We start from the raw sequence: 16,329 nt of genomic DNA, 5'->3' as shown, positions 1-16,329 counted from the left end.
TGATTAACTAGAAATCATAAATGTTGCTTCAATTGCAGGCATAAAACATGTTTATGAGAGAACCTTTGTAAAAACACACATTTTCCCTATTTTTTTAAAAATGTATTTCTGAACACATTTTCAAAATTCTCAAATATTTATTTTGGTGGACTATGATATGAAGATTTTGTGCAGCCGGAAAAGTCAGTATGTATATTACACATGACTTCTAACCAGACTTATTAGAAGAGTAGAAGAGAACTTGTGGGCTGAGATAAAGACAGTTTAATAGGGAAAGCAAATGCCGCACACGCAAGCAGTGAAAAACAAAGAATTAATTCAGTGCTTCCCATGTGCAGGCAGGTGTTCAGCCATTTGCAGGAGGGCAGGTTCTCATCACATGTAACGGTGACTTATGAAGACAAATCCCAGCACTCTAAATGTACACCTTTCCTCCTTCTTCCTCCCTTTTTATGTACTGAGCATGATGTCCTGTGGTCTGGGACACCCCTTTGGTCAGTTGGGGTCATCTGTCCTGGCTGTGTCTCCTCCCAGTCTCCCATGCACCAAAAACTCCCTCCCCAGCGTGGTTGTACAAGAAGCAGAACAGGCCTTGGCTCAGTTTAAGCCCTGCTCAGCAATAACAGAAACATCTCTACATTATTGACCCTGTGTTCAGCACAAATCCAAAACATGGCCCCCTACCAGCCACCGTGAAAGAAATTATCTCTGCCCCAGATGAAACCAGCACAGCATGCTACGGCACTCAAGTATGAAGTATGAAGAAACACAGGACAAATCACTCACAAATTTGCTGTCATGCCAATAAAGGTTCGTTAAGCCATTAGCAACCTACAAATTGGCACCTGGCAATTCTTCCTATTCGCTTGAAAGGGGATCCACAGTGGGATGCAAGACTCTAAATTGGCAGCAATCAGAAGCCTATTCTCTCTGTGCAAGATGCTATCCACTGAATAGCAGGTACTGCTGACATTCTCTTGTTATAGTTATAAGTCACTGATTAAAAAAAAATATTGCTCTAATAGCCAAAGATCCCAGTCTATTCTTATGAAATAAAAAGAGAACAAGAATAGAATATTTTCTATGCAATTTGCTTTTGATTTAGTCTCCAGTGTAATTATTGTGCTTCATATTGATTTCCAATAATATTTCAGTACAAAGAGAAAACTTTTCTATAGCTTTCAATATCACTTACTTTAAAATGCTTTCATTTCAATCACAAATTACACTATGATAGAAATTAAGATGGGAAACTACAGAAATCAGTATAGAAAAACCTTTTCTGGTGTTTTCTTTTCTATTTGATGAGCAAACCTTTATAGCAATAGTACAGATCTTTATAAAAATTAATTTAAATAAGGCTTTAAAAATATTTTCAATTTTTAATTCAACTTCAATAGCATTTTTCTATCAGGGCATATTCAAATGGCTACATTGGAACATAAAATAAAATTGAATACTTAATCATAAGATGGAAAATACCTTATTCTGATATCTTGCAGATTTTTTTTATGACTATCAAATTATATGCCAGTTTGAGAAGAACATTCCTGCAAAATTTCTAAAAAGTGGAGTTTGTTTGGAGGTTTTTGTGGAGTGGGATAACTATGTGGAGTATCTCTCTAGAACCATCAATGGCATAACTAAATGAATATAACCAGAGACACTAAATGCAACAAGTAATTTTTTTAATTGCTAAATTTTTTTAGGGCTTTTTTGTTATTCTGCTCTTTTTTAACAAGAGCATGTCCCAAATTGTTTGCCTGTGACTGGGCAACCCTGGTTGTAAGTATAGACTGGGGAATGAGAGGCTGCAGAGCAGGGCCGTGGAAAGGGACCTGGGAGTCTTGGTCGATGGCAAGTGGAACATGAGCCAGCAGTGCCCTGGCTGCCAGGAGGGCCAACCCTGTCCAGGGAGGCATCAGGGACAGCATGGCCAGCTGGGCAAGGGAGGGGATTGTTCTGTTCTGCTCTCCTCTGAGCTGGGGCAGCCTCACCTTGAGTGCTGTGGACAGTTTTGTGTGCCGCAGTAAAAGAAAGACATTGAACCATTAGAGAGTGTACAAAGGAGGGCACCAAAGATGGTGAAGGGACTTGAGGGGAAGCCGTGGGAGGAGCAGCTGAGGTCATTTGGTCTGTTCAGCCTGGTGGAGACTGAAGACAGACCTTATTGCAGTTACAGCTACCTCATGAGGGGAAGAGAAGGGTCAGGCACTGATCTCTTCTCTGTGGTGATCAATGACAGGACCTGAGGAACTGGCCTGAAGTTTTGTCAGGGGAGGTTTAGGTTGGATAGCAGGAAAGGATTTTTCACCCAGAGAGTGTTTGGGCACTGGAACAGTCTCCCCAGGGCAGTGATCACAGCACCAGCCTGTCATATTTCAAGAAGCATTTGAACCATGCTCTCAGGACATGGGGTGACTCTTGGGGTGTCCTGTGCCAGGAGTTGGACTCAATAATCCTTATGGGTCCTTTCCAACTCAGCATATTCTATGATTCTTTCATTCTGTCTGAATCGTAGTACCTTTCCAGGTAAAATCACAAATATGACTGAGAATGAAATAGATTTATTTATGGTGGTTTTTCTTCCTTAGTACAAATCCAAAACACAAAATACATATAATGCTTGTTAGTTCAGTCATCTTTTTGTTCTCTGAGTCATGAGTTGGAGGATTCTTCTCAGTGCACTTAGGTATCATCTTATTGACTTAGACTGAAGTCTGCAAAGATTTTTAGCTGTTAAAATCTTTTGCACTTCAAATTGACAGTGAACAAACTCTATAGCTGTGATAGAAATTTGTAGAAAGCTTATATGGTGTAATGTGTAGGAAAGTGATTGTTCTCGATTATCGTTAATTGCAGCCTTTACAGTAATAGGTTGCAACGGTGGAGGAATTGAAGGTTTCAAGAATACAGTCAATAAATCTAAGGGAATGGCTAATTGGGGTTGTGTTTCTGTGTGAATTGCATCCAAGAATGGAGGTGTAAATGTGAGTAGTTAAGGTGAAATTCACAATATTTCTAAATGTCCTCCTTCGAACAAGCATATGCATATGCAAAAAGGTTCAAGGTTTTAAGCATATGCAAAAGTTTCAAGGTAGATTTCAGTCAGCCTGGAACTACGTACTGCTTTCTTAATGTTTCTTTCTGATGACTCTCTATTACAGTGTAGTGTAAAGGTGACCTTGAAGCAGCAGAGATTTTACAGGACAATGAGATGGTTACAGGAGGTAATTTCTTACACAATGCACTTTTTAGGGTTTTGATTACATTTAAGCTCAAAAGACAAATATGACAGCTGTAGCAGTAAATTCTTGAGTTAGGGTTGGTGCTGCAAATTTTAGCAATTATGACTTCTGCTGACATAAAATGGTACTTTGTTCCAGACTTCCATATTTATCCATTGACAGTACAGAATATATGCCTTGAAAGTGCTCTTAAAGCTGGAAGTATCTGTGTGAAATTTGAACTGCTGCTTTGTTTCTTAGTCTACTAAAAGGACATCCTATAATAGGGTACCATTATTCTTTTAATAATGGCCATTTGAACTTCACTGGCTTCTCAGTTCCTGTACAGGGTGAACATTAGATTTTTTTTGCTTTCAAGCTTCTCCCTAAAAATCCTATGGTTCACATATTTAGAATTATACAAGTTGAACAGATAAGGACAGATGTAAAGTCCAAATATATGTAGTTCTACTGAGGCTTCTGGATAATATCCTTATATCTTTTTCTTAACTGAGGCACTTCTAATTGGAGTTCTCTCTGGCTTCTCCCTGATCTACCAGATTTATGTACCAGCTACCTGTCAGATATATTGTTTGAGCAAATGAGAACATGTGACCCTGGGGAAGAACATGAGAACATCGGTATCACTGGGGAAGTTTGAGCCTCTGTAGCTGTAGCTCATCACTGCATCCCAAACCTACCATGTGGCTCTATGTGAATGTGGATTCATTGGTATGGCTCAGAATTGAGAGCTCCTCTTCTGTCAGGTGGTGTTGGTTGCTCCTTCCCCTTGCTGACATCGAGATTAAATTCACAGCATTAAAACGATCAGTCTCGCTAGAAGGGCCTCAGAAGGTCCAATAGTCTAACATCATGCTGACTTTGTAGAGGAATAAGACAACTCGGGTATTGAACTAAGGCAGTTCTTATTGTTGTAGTGCAAGAGCAGACTAAGCAAAGCAGAGAAATTCCTGTGGAGAGCAACTGATAATTCTGCTTCAAAGCCAAATTAAACCATCAGCTTTTATGTCAGACTTTTGCTTTCCACAAACTATAAAAAAGGGGTGACTATACCAAGTACTGTGTGAGTGTCATTTTCTCCTCTACATGCTTGCCTTTAACTTCAGTTCACACTGTGGTAATACATACCTGTAAAAAATGAAGTAAAACATAAATTAAGCAAAATTTGCTTTGTGTTGGTTGCTCCAGCTTTGGAATAATAATTTTGCAATTCTAGTGGCTGACTGGTATCAGAGACGAGGAGGCAGAGGGTCTGTCATGCATCAGCTCCTATGTTCCCCAGACCCTCAAATGCTTCACTGGTAACCCTGTGTAGGTTCACCTTACATAAGATTGGTATGTAGATTTAGCTGTCTGTAAGCTTGGTGATACTGAATACTGAGAATGGTTTGTGCTCCAAGTTTTGTCTCTTTGGTTGCACATTTCTTTAAGATGAACTGTTATAAATCTGTCATTTCAGTCTCCTGTGTCCCGGTGTGGTTTTTGCATTAAATACTGAACTTTAAAATCAAGTGAAGTCTACATCACTGCAATCTTCAGCTGCCCAAGTCTGACAGCCTTATCTCAAAGCAGATACATGGAGATGTTTTCCTTTGCTTATTCTGAGGTGGTTTAATTGTCAGCCACAGTTTTCAAGTTTGATAGCTCTTTCCTTTCGTGCTGGCTTTATACACATGATCTGTTGTTCTTGGGGTGATAATGTATTCATTCCTACTTTCAACTGTTTTTTTGTTGTTGGCATATTGGCAGTGGTGGTTGTTGCTGTTACTGGTGTGGAAAAATGAAGGTGTTAGCCAAAATACACTGGAGTTGGAAGCCTCCAGAAACAGCTGTAGGATGTGAGTGAGTGGAAGCAGGATGATTTCCAGGAGGCTGTGCTTGTGCAGTCAGAGCAGCCCTGACTTGAAGTGATTATGTCTCCTGTCTGGGCTTGTCTGTGGGCAATTTGCTCTCCTTGCTGGACCTCCATAACCATCAGTTATCAGGGAGACTAATAAAGATTCCAGAATGTATTAAAACAAATTTAGTTAAAACATGACCCTTATTAGTGTTTTTAGAACACTTAATATTGCTGTCTTTTGGTTGCACCTTTGTTGTAGTCACTGCTGACAGAAAAGTTCTAGTTTGCACAGAGAATACACAGCAGACAAGTGTGAAAGCTAGTATTTGAGACCCCTTGTCAGAAATGAACAAGGATTAAAAACATTGTTGTGTTATATTTTGAAATGTGACAAGTTTGCCCTTTCCCAAGTATGAAAGAGTTCCTTGCAGATTTGAAGTTTGGGAGACAATATATAAGAGAAGTTCTAGCTATAACCATCAGACCCTTCATATAATGGAAAGAGGTGAAAAATTAGAAAAGACTGAAGAAGATTTGGACATCAGTGGGCATATCAGCTTGAAATACCTTTTGTGACAATATAATTCATTCCAAGAATGCAGCAATTCAGCCAAATCAAATTCTGGAAAACAAATAATGAGAAATGAAATAATGAGAAATGAAATAATCTTTGAGCTAGGTGCACAGGCATAGTTATTTTCTTTGAAGACTTGTGGCACAAGTCTTTAATGTAACCAATATGTGAAAATGTTCATATCTGTTATATGTAGTGCACAAGTTAATAGAAGGACTTGGTTACCATCATGTTGCAAACAATGCAGTAAGTGCTGAATAGAATTGTAAGGTAATACTTGATGAGTTTACCCAAACTGAAGCATTTGTGCAGCATGCATGCTTTTTATGCTCATGTTTATATGGAAGACTCATGACAGGACCCATATGCTGCTTTCCTGCAGTGATCATGTCTGAACAGTACAGATAATCTCTCCAGACCTCCCGTACCAGTTTCTCAGTCACAAATTCTTAGCAGAGTAGGAGAGGCTTCACACTGCCTCTCCAGAAGCTCAATTTTCTGGATGTGGTGATTCCATCTCTGAGTTGACAAAGAATGCAAATCTTATTCCATCACCTCCAATAGGAGGTATCATTCTGTCCATAAGTGCAAGGAGTCATAAGTCCTTGCAAACCTCATGAATTGTGTTGGGAAAAGATAAAGAAATTTGAGAGGTGAGGGTGTGCATTGTAAACTAGAAAAGAACCATTAAGAAGTCTAATATGTCATTCTCCATTGGTTTTGGCAAACCATAAAAGATTGTGACTGAATGCTGATATTGTTGGAAAATGTGTGATATGAACACATCAAAATCCAATTGCTCTCTGGCTATCTTAAAACTCTGTAAAAGTGAAGAGGGGAATTCATTTGTGCATGGGGTTTCTCCATTGCTCTTCACATGGTTTCTCCATTGCTCTTCACCTCTGAGATGTCTGACAGAGGATGCTGGTATCAGTAGTTTGAAATGTGTTGATAGTTTAGGGTTTACCATGCAGCAGGATATGTCTCAACCAGAAAGTGTTTCACAGCACACCAGTTTTAATGCTGTAAAATGACATATATAGATAAATAGTATTTTAATCAGAAAAACTTAATTATGTGGACATTCAGAGTGCCGAGGTAAAACAGCAGAGACTTGACTCAGCTCCCATGAAACCTGTGGAAGTATGGAAGGGACTTGAAATCCTTCTGGAGGTGATAGTTTGTTCAAAATTAATTAAATACAGGTAAATGCTGTAAGGGCACCGTGAGGGCCAGCTGCTCCCTGCTGCTGTGTGAGCCACTGGGAGCATGAAGGCCACCCCAGGGCAGCTGGACAGGGTCAGCAGCTGGGGCCTGTCCCACTGCCCTAGCTGGATGTTATGTCAATATTATATATTTCTAAGTAATTCAGAAAATTTCATTCATGATTTTATGCTGCTCTTCCTACCACCATTTTTACTGCAGGCTCTTTGTATCAGATTTAGCAATTGTGTCTGCAGAGTAAGTCAGTTTAGCAAACTGATCCAAAAGAAAGTGCATCAGAATCAACAGCTAATTTCTATGTCACCTCTCTGAACCAATTCACCTTCCTGGTGCACAGCTGCTGAGGCTGATGCAGAGAAGGAAAGGAAACATTCAGATGTTTTGGAAACACTGATTTGATTTTAATAGGTCCCTAAGGATACTTCTAATACCAAATGACATTTAAAAAGTGTGTTTCTAACACAGTTTAAAATGAAGCTAAAATTGAGGCTACCATTGGTTGTTCTCCTTCCTGTCTGGCTCTGCTTCTGTCTCATTCTTTTGCCCTCCCATCTTTATGCTCATTTTGGAATGAGGCAGGGAGATGAACCATCTGGAAACTGCCTTTCATAAGGTTGATCTTCAGCTGGTTTAACTCTCCATCCCAGCAGCATGACATGTGGCACTGCTATGCAAAGATGAGGGCAGGAGTGTGTGAATTAATGCGTGAGCAAGAGGGAAGCAGTTCTGGTTTTCACATGCTGTGAAAGGTGGTGCCTGAGCCACAGATGTGAAGTGGTGAGAGATTCCTGGAGCTGCACATTTTTTTCATAGTTTTGGTCACTCGTATGCCACGCACACAACTATTTTGGATAAATGCATGGATCAGTAATGCCTCTAGTTTTTTCTATACTGTCTGGTTTAAATTTGCTTTCTTGTGCACTGCACACTCTGGGAATTCCAGGGGACACACGGGATCTAACAGCCAGTGGTCCACAGCTGGTAATTAGTAACATTTAGCAGCTGCTGAGCACGAGAGTAGTCTGTTATCCTTGAAGATCTCTAATACAGATTGTAATGAGTTGCTTACAATGCTTCTAAGCCAGCTGGCATAAACTTGATCTGCATGTTGTGGGAGTTAAAGAGGGACTGACTTTTGCTTCATAAGGAGTATAAGTCAGCAGTAATCTGATTTATGCCAATTAAGTAGTGTTGGCATAGGATCAACATAAATGTTGGTCAAACAGAGGGCGTGTACAGTCTGTTCAGATGAAAATTTGTGTTGTATGCAAATTCTACAACTAAGGAAAAGCATGGGTACAACAATGGTTTTCAAATTAAGGTACTGACCACAGAATGGGTTGTTTTGCTAATGTGTGTTTTAGTGTTTATCATTTAATGACTATAGGACTGGAAATTTGCAAATTCTGAAATAAATTCAACTTATTTAGTAAAATGCTGTAAGAACTGAGGTTTTTACTCAATTCTACAAACATTTGAATGTTTGTAGAATTTTTTGAATGTACAAGCAGGTGTTTTGAATGTACAAGCAGGTGTTTCTGTAACTGAAAAGTTGGCTTAAAAATTATACTGGTAATTTAAAGAGCTTTCAAACATATCTCCAAGATGAACCTAGTGGGTTGTGAGCTTTTGCAATACTTGACTGTAGCCTGATTATAAAGTTCTTATTAGTTTTAGTCACCTTTGTCAGGAACTCCAGGAGAATCCATACATGGGAGATAGATAAAATATGTGTAAAAAATCAAATAAATTACCTAAACACTAAAATAATTAATTCCTTTTTTTTTTCCCCATGTAATCTTGAAACAAATAAATCTCATCAACTAGCTAGAAGTGAAAGTTTTAAGAAAAGTTATGTTTAGATTTATTCTATGATCAGCTGCTTTTCCCTCAGGTTAATTTTAGACTGTTCAACTTCCAGTAAACAAAGCTTTGTTTTACTGTAATTTTATCTCGCTAACAGACATTCTGGATTCAGTTAGGTCTGTGCTACCAGCTTTTGTTGATATAGATATTTAGTCCTCAGAAGTAGCTGTCCGGGCAAAACCCTGGCTGTGTTATTAGCTGTGATGATAGACTCAATATTTTTAGCTAAGCATGTGTAAGGTGGTGTTGAATAATTCTAGCAACACCTCTGTTACATACACAGGCTGTAGGTGCAGTGAGATAAAATCACAGTTTTATTAACAATTAAGACCTTAGCACAACAGTTCTCTGCCTCTGGCCTGGCCAAAGCTCTAAATGGAGGCAAAACCACAGGTCACCACGATTGCTTTTTGATCCTGGGTGTGCCCCTTGCAGCAATGTCTTTGGGCCATAGAACTGAGTGGCTATTCCCAGTCTTCTCAGAATTACTGATTTAAACCACTGCTCTGCCTTCCACATCACAACACAAGCTGTTACATTTGAGTGCTGCCCATTGCCACTTTTTGTGTAAGGAGACAGGTTAATTTGTCATTTCTTGGGCATTTTAAGAGTTACATACTAGGATTTTTTAAGTCATTTGGCTTGTGGACTTAATATTTTCCAGTGGAGACATAGACTGCACTATACTTAACGTACACAGAAATGAAAGAGGGGGAATTTGCCTGAAAGAAAAGTTTTAAATGTAGCAGTTTTGAATAACTGTAGTCCCTAACTCATAAATTATTCTGGCTGTGTCTACAATGATAGAAATGTGTGTCCCATGAGAGAACTGTGACTCCTCATGGATCTCATTGGAGTTTGTCTTAGTGAGTGTGTGGCTCAGAGAGATAACCATTATTTTCCATATGATTTTCCATATGGTTTTCCAGTTCAAGATACCATGATAGAGCATAGCAGGAAGCTGTCAGGCCTGGGCATGGACACACCACAATTGATGGCACAAGGCCTAGTAGGAAAGTGGCATGAGACTAGGCACAAAAAAGGGACTTGTCACAGGCTTACCTGTGCTGCTTGAAGTTCGCTCTCACACTGACTGATCAAGCCCCTCAGCCGTGTCCAAGGCTGAGGTCTGACTGATTTATCCACAAATAGAATATGGGAAAGAATTACCATGTATTTTGATCTTCCAGCATAAAGCTGGGAGAGATGCTGAGGAGGGCTCTAAGTCTACCTGGGTCAGTCTGTTTCATTGCTGGCTTGGTTTGTTTCCTTTAAAGGTAATTTTGTGTCCAATGGAGCACAGAAATCAGACTGACATTTCACATCATGCTTTTAATTTCACAAGAGAATCAATGACCCATTTGCTTTTGGGGTCATGATATTATGATTTCTGGCTACCTGAAAAAAAATTATATACTGTGGAAACTCTGACAGGAAGGATGGAAATGTCAGCCTCGTTCTTACCAGTGCTCTGTTCTAGCAGTGGGCATTATAGCTTGGAAATGCAAGGCTAGTACTCTCAAATTCAACCAGTACGGAAAGATTAATTTCCCTTCTTCATTTCTGAAGTCCGTGAATAGCACACTTATCTCTCCAAATGTGCATATTTTGTTTCTGGTGTGCTGCCTTTAATCTTTGTGCAGCAAAAATGGGAATTTATTTCCAAGAGTTCTCCTGAAAATGAGGAGATCTGAAAAAGTCTGACAGATGTTGCCAATGAACTCTGGAAATATTTCATGTAAAAAGCAGTAGGATTACAAATCAGTTGTTTGCAAAGCTCTTGATGGGCATGACTGCTCTGAATAAACACTGTCAACTGATGAGCTTGCTCTGAAGGAAACCCTGAGACATTGCACTAGTGATAGCAAATGTCTTTGTTAGGTAAACAAGACACCTTAAAAGGATTATTAAATTACCAACACTGGTACTTGGATTTAAAAAACTATTTTTAACTACTCCTAGCAAAAACATGAGGTAATTTTTTTTCTACTACATTATCCAAGCATTTGTGAAATCTTGCATTATTTCATTTTGTGTTATGATTAAGAAATTACCAGAGACTAGCATTCATCTGTTCTCACATGTAGCTGAATTGTGTAGCGTGTTTCTCATAAACACCTTTGGTACAAGCTGAAAAGTATAGAGTGTGTCCTGGTTTAGAGCAAAATTGGGAGAAAACCTCCAAAAGGGGGTCCCTCCAGAAAGCAAACCCACACAGTCCCTCCCCTCAACCGGTTCGGGAAGGATTGCTTGGAGAGAAGTGGAAAGAACCTGCTTATTTAACAGGCACAGCACCCCCCAGCACACAGAATGAACGGTACCAGATGACAACACTCTTTCACCGCTCTGAAAAGGATGACAAATTCAGAGTTCTCTTGGGAGTGGTCGCTCTGTTGTCGGTCCCTCTGGCACTGGGGAAGGATGCTTCAGGCCACAAGGTGCAAACTCTCGCTGTTTCCCAGGTCCCAGTCTGGAGCAAGTTCAAGTAGTTTCAAAAAGGGAAAGGAAAAAACAGTCCAGGGAAAAATTCGGACTGCTTAGCTAAACTAACTAATGAGCAGAAGCTAAAAGCAAGAGCAAAGCAGGAGCAAAGCAGAAGCAGGAGCAAGACCAAAGCAAAAAACCAAGCAAAAAGCAAAAGCCACACTATGTACTGCCCCTTCTCTCTGTCCCGCCAGCCATGGGGGAGCAGGCTGATAACAAAACCAAAACAAAACATTCACTCATCAGAGACAGTCTTGAAGGCACAGAACATAATATCCAGCATAAACAGAACACACAAGTGGAGATACAAGCATCATAATGTCACCCTAGGACAGAGTGACTGCTGAGGAATGAGAAAAGAGATCTAAAGAGGTATAAATATGGAGAGGATTCCAAGTGATTAATCTGTACAGAGTTTAAGATAGCAGCTGTGGACCAAATATCTGGTGAAATAATGTGAAAAACATGACTCTTAACTGGTGGAAGTGGAAGGAGTGGAAGGATGCTACTACATATCTTTCAGTATCACTTCTGTTGTGATTCAATTTCATGGTCAGTTTATGCCCAAACTTCTCTCAGCTGTTGGTGGAAAGTGGTGGCTACACCATTCTCCCTATTCATACCCATCACCCAGTGCCACGTTCCCTGATCCTTGGTCTAGTTGAGAAACAAGTCTTGGCTGTGTGCCAAGTGACAAAAACGTGCAGCCTGGGGTAGGAGGAGAATTTGATAATCTGTTCCAGAATCAGCAGCATTTTTGCCCTGCTTCTGCAACAGTAAGTCATGTTTATGCACATCATGAACAAATAAAGCCTTCCAGCTGGAGTTATTCCTGCTAAACTAAAGAGAACAAAAATAGATGTTAACAGAAACAAAGTTTACACTTGGTGGGTGCTGTTCCCCAGAGGAACAGTTAACAGGACAATACCCTGGTATTCTATATACAGTACAGTAGATGACCAAATGTTAGGTTTTACATATGTTAGGTGCCTTTATTTTTGTCTGTTGTGTTACTACTAAAACTGAGTTTGCTGTGAATGTAACATTGCCCAGTGCCTAAGTTTGTGCTGCCATCAGTAGCAGATCTCTGGTGAGATGCTGATAGCCCTGGGCCCTCTGAATTCACCTTTCAGACTCTGAAATACTGATCTGTGACTTTGGATCAGTATTCCTTTGGTCTGCAGCAGAAATAAGGTCATAGGTAACTCTTTATGCCAGCATAGCTGGATTATAATCACAGTAGAGTGTAAATGCTAGTTGCTACCATGCATATCAAAATCCTTACTGCATTATGCACAACAGTTACAGAAAGCTGAACAAAACTGTGTTAGGTAATTGTCACCTTGTCATCAGCCAGTTGCTATAACAACTAAAAGCTCAAAACAAGCCAAGACAAGCCCAGAAAGAGTAAAACCTTACAGCCCGAGTTCCACAGGCAAAGTTAGTACAAGACCTGTGCCTGGTAACAGGCACAGCAGTAATGACTGTACTGCATTGAAAGGCTGCATCATAAGTCATAATCTAGTCAATAAAATCAATGGAAAGTGAAAAGGTATTCAGCTCTCTGGAATAATTTTGTTAAAATTACAACATCAAGGATACATAAAAAGCTCAATTGATTATTACCTTTCTTTTCTGATGAGACTTCAGCGCATTCAATGCTTTTAAAACACGTTTATTCAATATGAAATTAGGTATGAAATTCTGTTCTAAGTTGTAAATAATTTTGTGTTTCAATTCTATAAGATATCAAAGTATGGATGGACCTGTTTTTACACACACAGGAAGGGCTTCAGAGTTTGCTGAAAGTTTTTTACTCTGGGGTTGTTTTTTTTTTTCCAGGTAAATGTCAGCTTCCTGCTTTTAAGCCAGTTTTTAGTCTCATCTTTCCTGTAAACTTTTCTTACATGAAAGTTTGCAAGTAATACAAGTTTTAAAAGAAAGTCTTGTAAGCTTCCTTAAAATTTCACTAATTAAGACATATTTAGCGTTTCTTGAATAGAGTTTTGTATTACTTTCTGTCCTCATTAGGGCATTAAATATCAAACTACTAGCAGTAGCTAGTATCTTTATTATCTAACTACTTCTAGGTAGTAGTTCTTCCAAAAGGACAATATGAACAAGTGAAGTCTTAAGTAAATGATCTAAGTCAGTTGTCTAGTAGGAAGGGGGACTTGTTTCTGTGATCTTCTTGTCCTGATTTTCTTTTTAAATTGTGTTTTGCAAAGGGTATAAATTCAAGGAAAGAATATTTTTTGTTTACTTATTTTTAAATACAGAGGCATGTAGCATATCCTGATTCAGGACAAAAATTTTTCCCAGTTGAAAGGAGAGTTTGCATATCTTGCCCTGCTAGTCTGTGTGATGGGAATCTCCCGAAGAACTGATCAAGCTGTGTGCAGTAATGAGGAAAAAGGCACCAGACCCCCCCAAAAAAAGAAAAAAAGCTACTGCTCTTTTATCCACATTCTCTAATTCTTCTAATGTTTTTGTATGTGACTCAGTGATTTGTTTATGGTCACAATTATTTAATATTCTTCTTGAAGATCGGAGTTAACATATTAATTCTTTGTGCTGTAATCTTGGTATACATTTCTGCTGGTAGAAAAAAAAATCAAGGCAAACAAATTAATTCTAATGGATTTCAAACTCAGATCTAGAAATGGTCTGATGTTCTTTTGGTTTCAATTGCAAGGAGTTGCAAAATGGATCTGGAAAGTCATTACTTTGTTTTGCATAGTTTCTCTATGAGAACCAAATCTTTGGGGGTTTGGGGAGAGGAAGATGTCCAAAAAATTGCCCATATTTTTTATACCTGAATAGCTAGAGTTTCTTTCTGTCTCTTGGTTACTATTTTAGGTTCCAGATGAAATTCTTGTGTAATACTGTTAGAAATGCAATTTCCCAACCCACTGACCTTCCCATGTGTCCTCCTTCTGCCGTAAGAGAGATGTCTTCATCCTGTGTCTTTGCATAGAAGCACCTATCCTAAAGCCACTTTTGGTGATCCCAAAAATGAAGGCTCAAAATGATGGAGTTTCTCTCAGTGACCCAACAAGAAATTCCACATTTGATTTTTGCTGGTGTTATTTAGCCAGAGGTAAGGTTGCCTAAGTCCCTTTGTGAACGGAGGAAGGGAACAGACTCTTTTGGTTAATGCCTTACCTATCTTAACCCATCTTGCAGAAACACAGACTGAGGATGCTGTTTCATATCAGTCGTAGTCAATATAAGACTTCTGCCACCAACCCACAGCGTGCTTGCTCTGCCACCACATGATGTGTGAATTTTTTTTTTCCCCCCGGAAAACAGGGGATGGAGGAAAGGAAACACTTTGGAGCGTTAATTTCTTCAGGTGAAATCCTGATGGGATTAGGAGAATTAAATTCTTTTCAGAGCCTTAAGAAATATTCTATGATATGGAAATATTAGTTCCATAAATCTACTGAAGAAATGGCATAACATAGGAACATTGGAAATATTAACTCTTGAGGAGGATGTAGTTGCATGCCTGTTTAAAGAAGGAGGATTTAAAAGTCTTTACTCACTTTAAACCTGAGGTAGAGAGAGCATCTCCATATTTGGTCAGAAATTTAGGTATTAAAAAAAAGAAAGGATCTTAGTTCTGAACCTCTATTTTTAATGGTCTCTCTCTGGATGAGGGCAAGTGTGTGCTTCAGTATGAGATTTGTGGATCTGAGAGAGCAGAAAGGAATAGTTCGCTTTTTCTTGTTCATCCACTTTAAATGTACAGTGAAAATGGAGTTTCAATATATCCTTGGGAGAAAGAAAACAGATACAGAAAATGTATAGATAGGAAAGAGGTGGTGGTCATGAGACTGTTGACAGATTCACAGAAGAGCTTTGGGACAAATCTCTGTCCTTCCTTTAGGACACACATCTCAGTGGAACACATTCACAACTTAAAATTTCTTTGCAGTTGTTTGCACTGGTCCATCCAGGATCTTAACGAAGAATTAAGCTCAAGATTTCGAGATGATGAAGACAGAGCCACCTGTGCTCCTACTCAGGAAATAATATTGGCAGCTATTCTCATGGAGAGAGGCCTTTTAAACGGGTTTTTCATGCCAGTTTGATGAAGACAGGGTTGCAATGCTGGTGTGGAGTCCCCAGGTACTGCCAGGCATTGCTGCTGCGAAGGTCTGTTCAAGGAATGAGCACTGTGAGTTAGTCAGGGCTTGGATTCAGACTGAAAAGGTTATAAAGGCAATAAAGACCATGAGGAAAAGTGCTGAATTTTCACACTTGAGTGAGCACCAATGTGAAGGGCTGTGGGTTTGCTTGCACTCATAAGCCTGTTTTCATTTCAAAGGGGTTTGATACATGTAACTGGGAGTAGAGTGTGGCTCCAAACATTGTTTTAAAGATTATGCTGCATCAGTGATCTGACAATGCACTGGAAAGGTTAAACTGAGTGCAGATCATTTAGCTTTGGTATGATGATTAATTTCAAGTGATATCAGTTGTGAATACTAGTTTCAAGTATTTACTGAAAAAGCCAATATATTGCATGGGAGCTTTGAAAAGTAAAATAACACAAGTAAACTGTGATTTTGCTCAAATAAACTAAGGTGCTTGTGACCTTGGCATGGCTCTTTCCTCCAGCCCTCCCCTCCCCTCTCCTCCCCTCCCCTCCCCTGTCATATGTACAAAACTCATGCTCATCTGTACACTTGAAAAGTCCTTGATACTGTTGATATTTACTGGTCATTATCGAAGGTCTTTTGCTTTACAGGCTTAGCTATTAAAACAGGTGAGATGGCAAATGCTGACATGATAGTTTTACAGTTGCATAAGAGGTTTGAATGTATTATTAAATCCCCTGATGAAGATTATTAAGAATCAGCCTATTAACATTTAGGTGTACTGCTGTTATAGTAGGTATATTAACTCTTGTTCCTCTTTCCTTTGATATTTCAGTGCTACGGCTGTTGAAGGATGGTGCTGACCCTCATATGCTTCTTTCCTCAGGAGGCTCCTTGCTCCATCTGGTAAGAGTGATTGAAGATTATTGTTAGTGACTGTGGATAAACAAGGTGGAAAAGTGAGTAGCAGATTTGGCATATTAGCAA

General features: G+C 39.3%; 1 protein-coding gene across 7 annotated transcripts in view; it reads left to right on the top strand.

The window, feature by feature from the left end:
- The window catches only part of MYO16 (myosin XVI), a 363,630-nt gene that overhangs the window by 108,245 nt on the left and 239,056 nt on the right, over positions 1–16,329 (top strand). For all 7 annotated transcript variants that reach the window (XM_038163728.1, XM_038163644.1, XM_038163898.1 and 4 more), the window contains one exon: positions 16,178–16,248. In XM_038163728.1, the coding sequence (XP_038019656.1) occupies positions 16,178–16,248 (71 nt within the window). The remainder of the gene's footprint in view (positions 1–16,177; positions 16,249–16,329) is intronic.

This window comes from Motacilla alba, chromosome 1, assembly GCF_015832195.1.
Source record: "Motacilla alba alba isolate MOTALB_02 chromosome 1, Motacilla_alba_V1.0_pri, whole genome shotgun sequence".
NCBI lineage: Eukaryota > Metazoa > Chordata > Aves > Passeriformes > Motacillidae > Motacilla > Motacilla alba.
The sequence above is the reverse complement of the archived record's forward strand: the minus strand, read 5'-3'. Positions and strand labels throughout refer to the sequence as shown.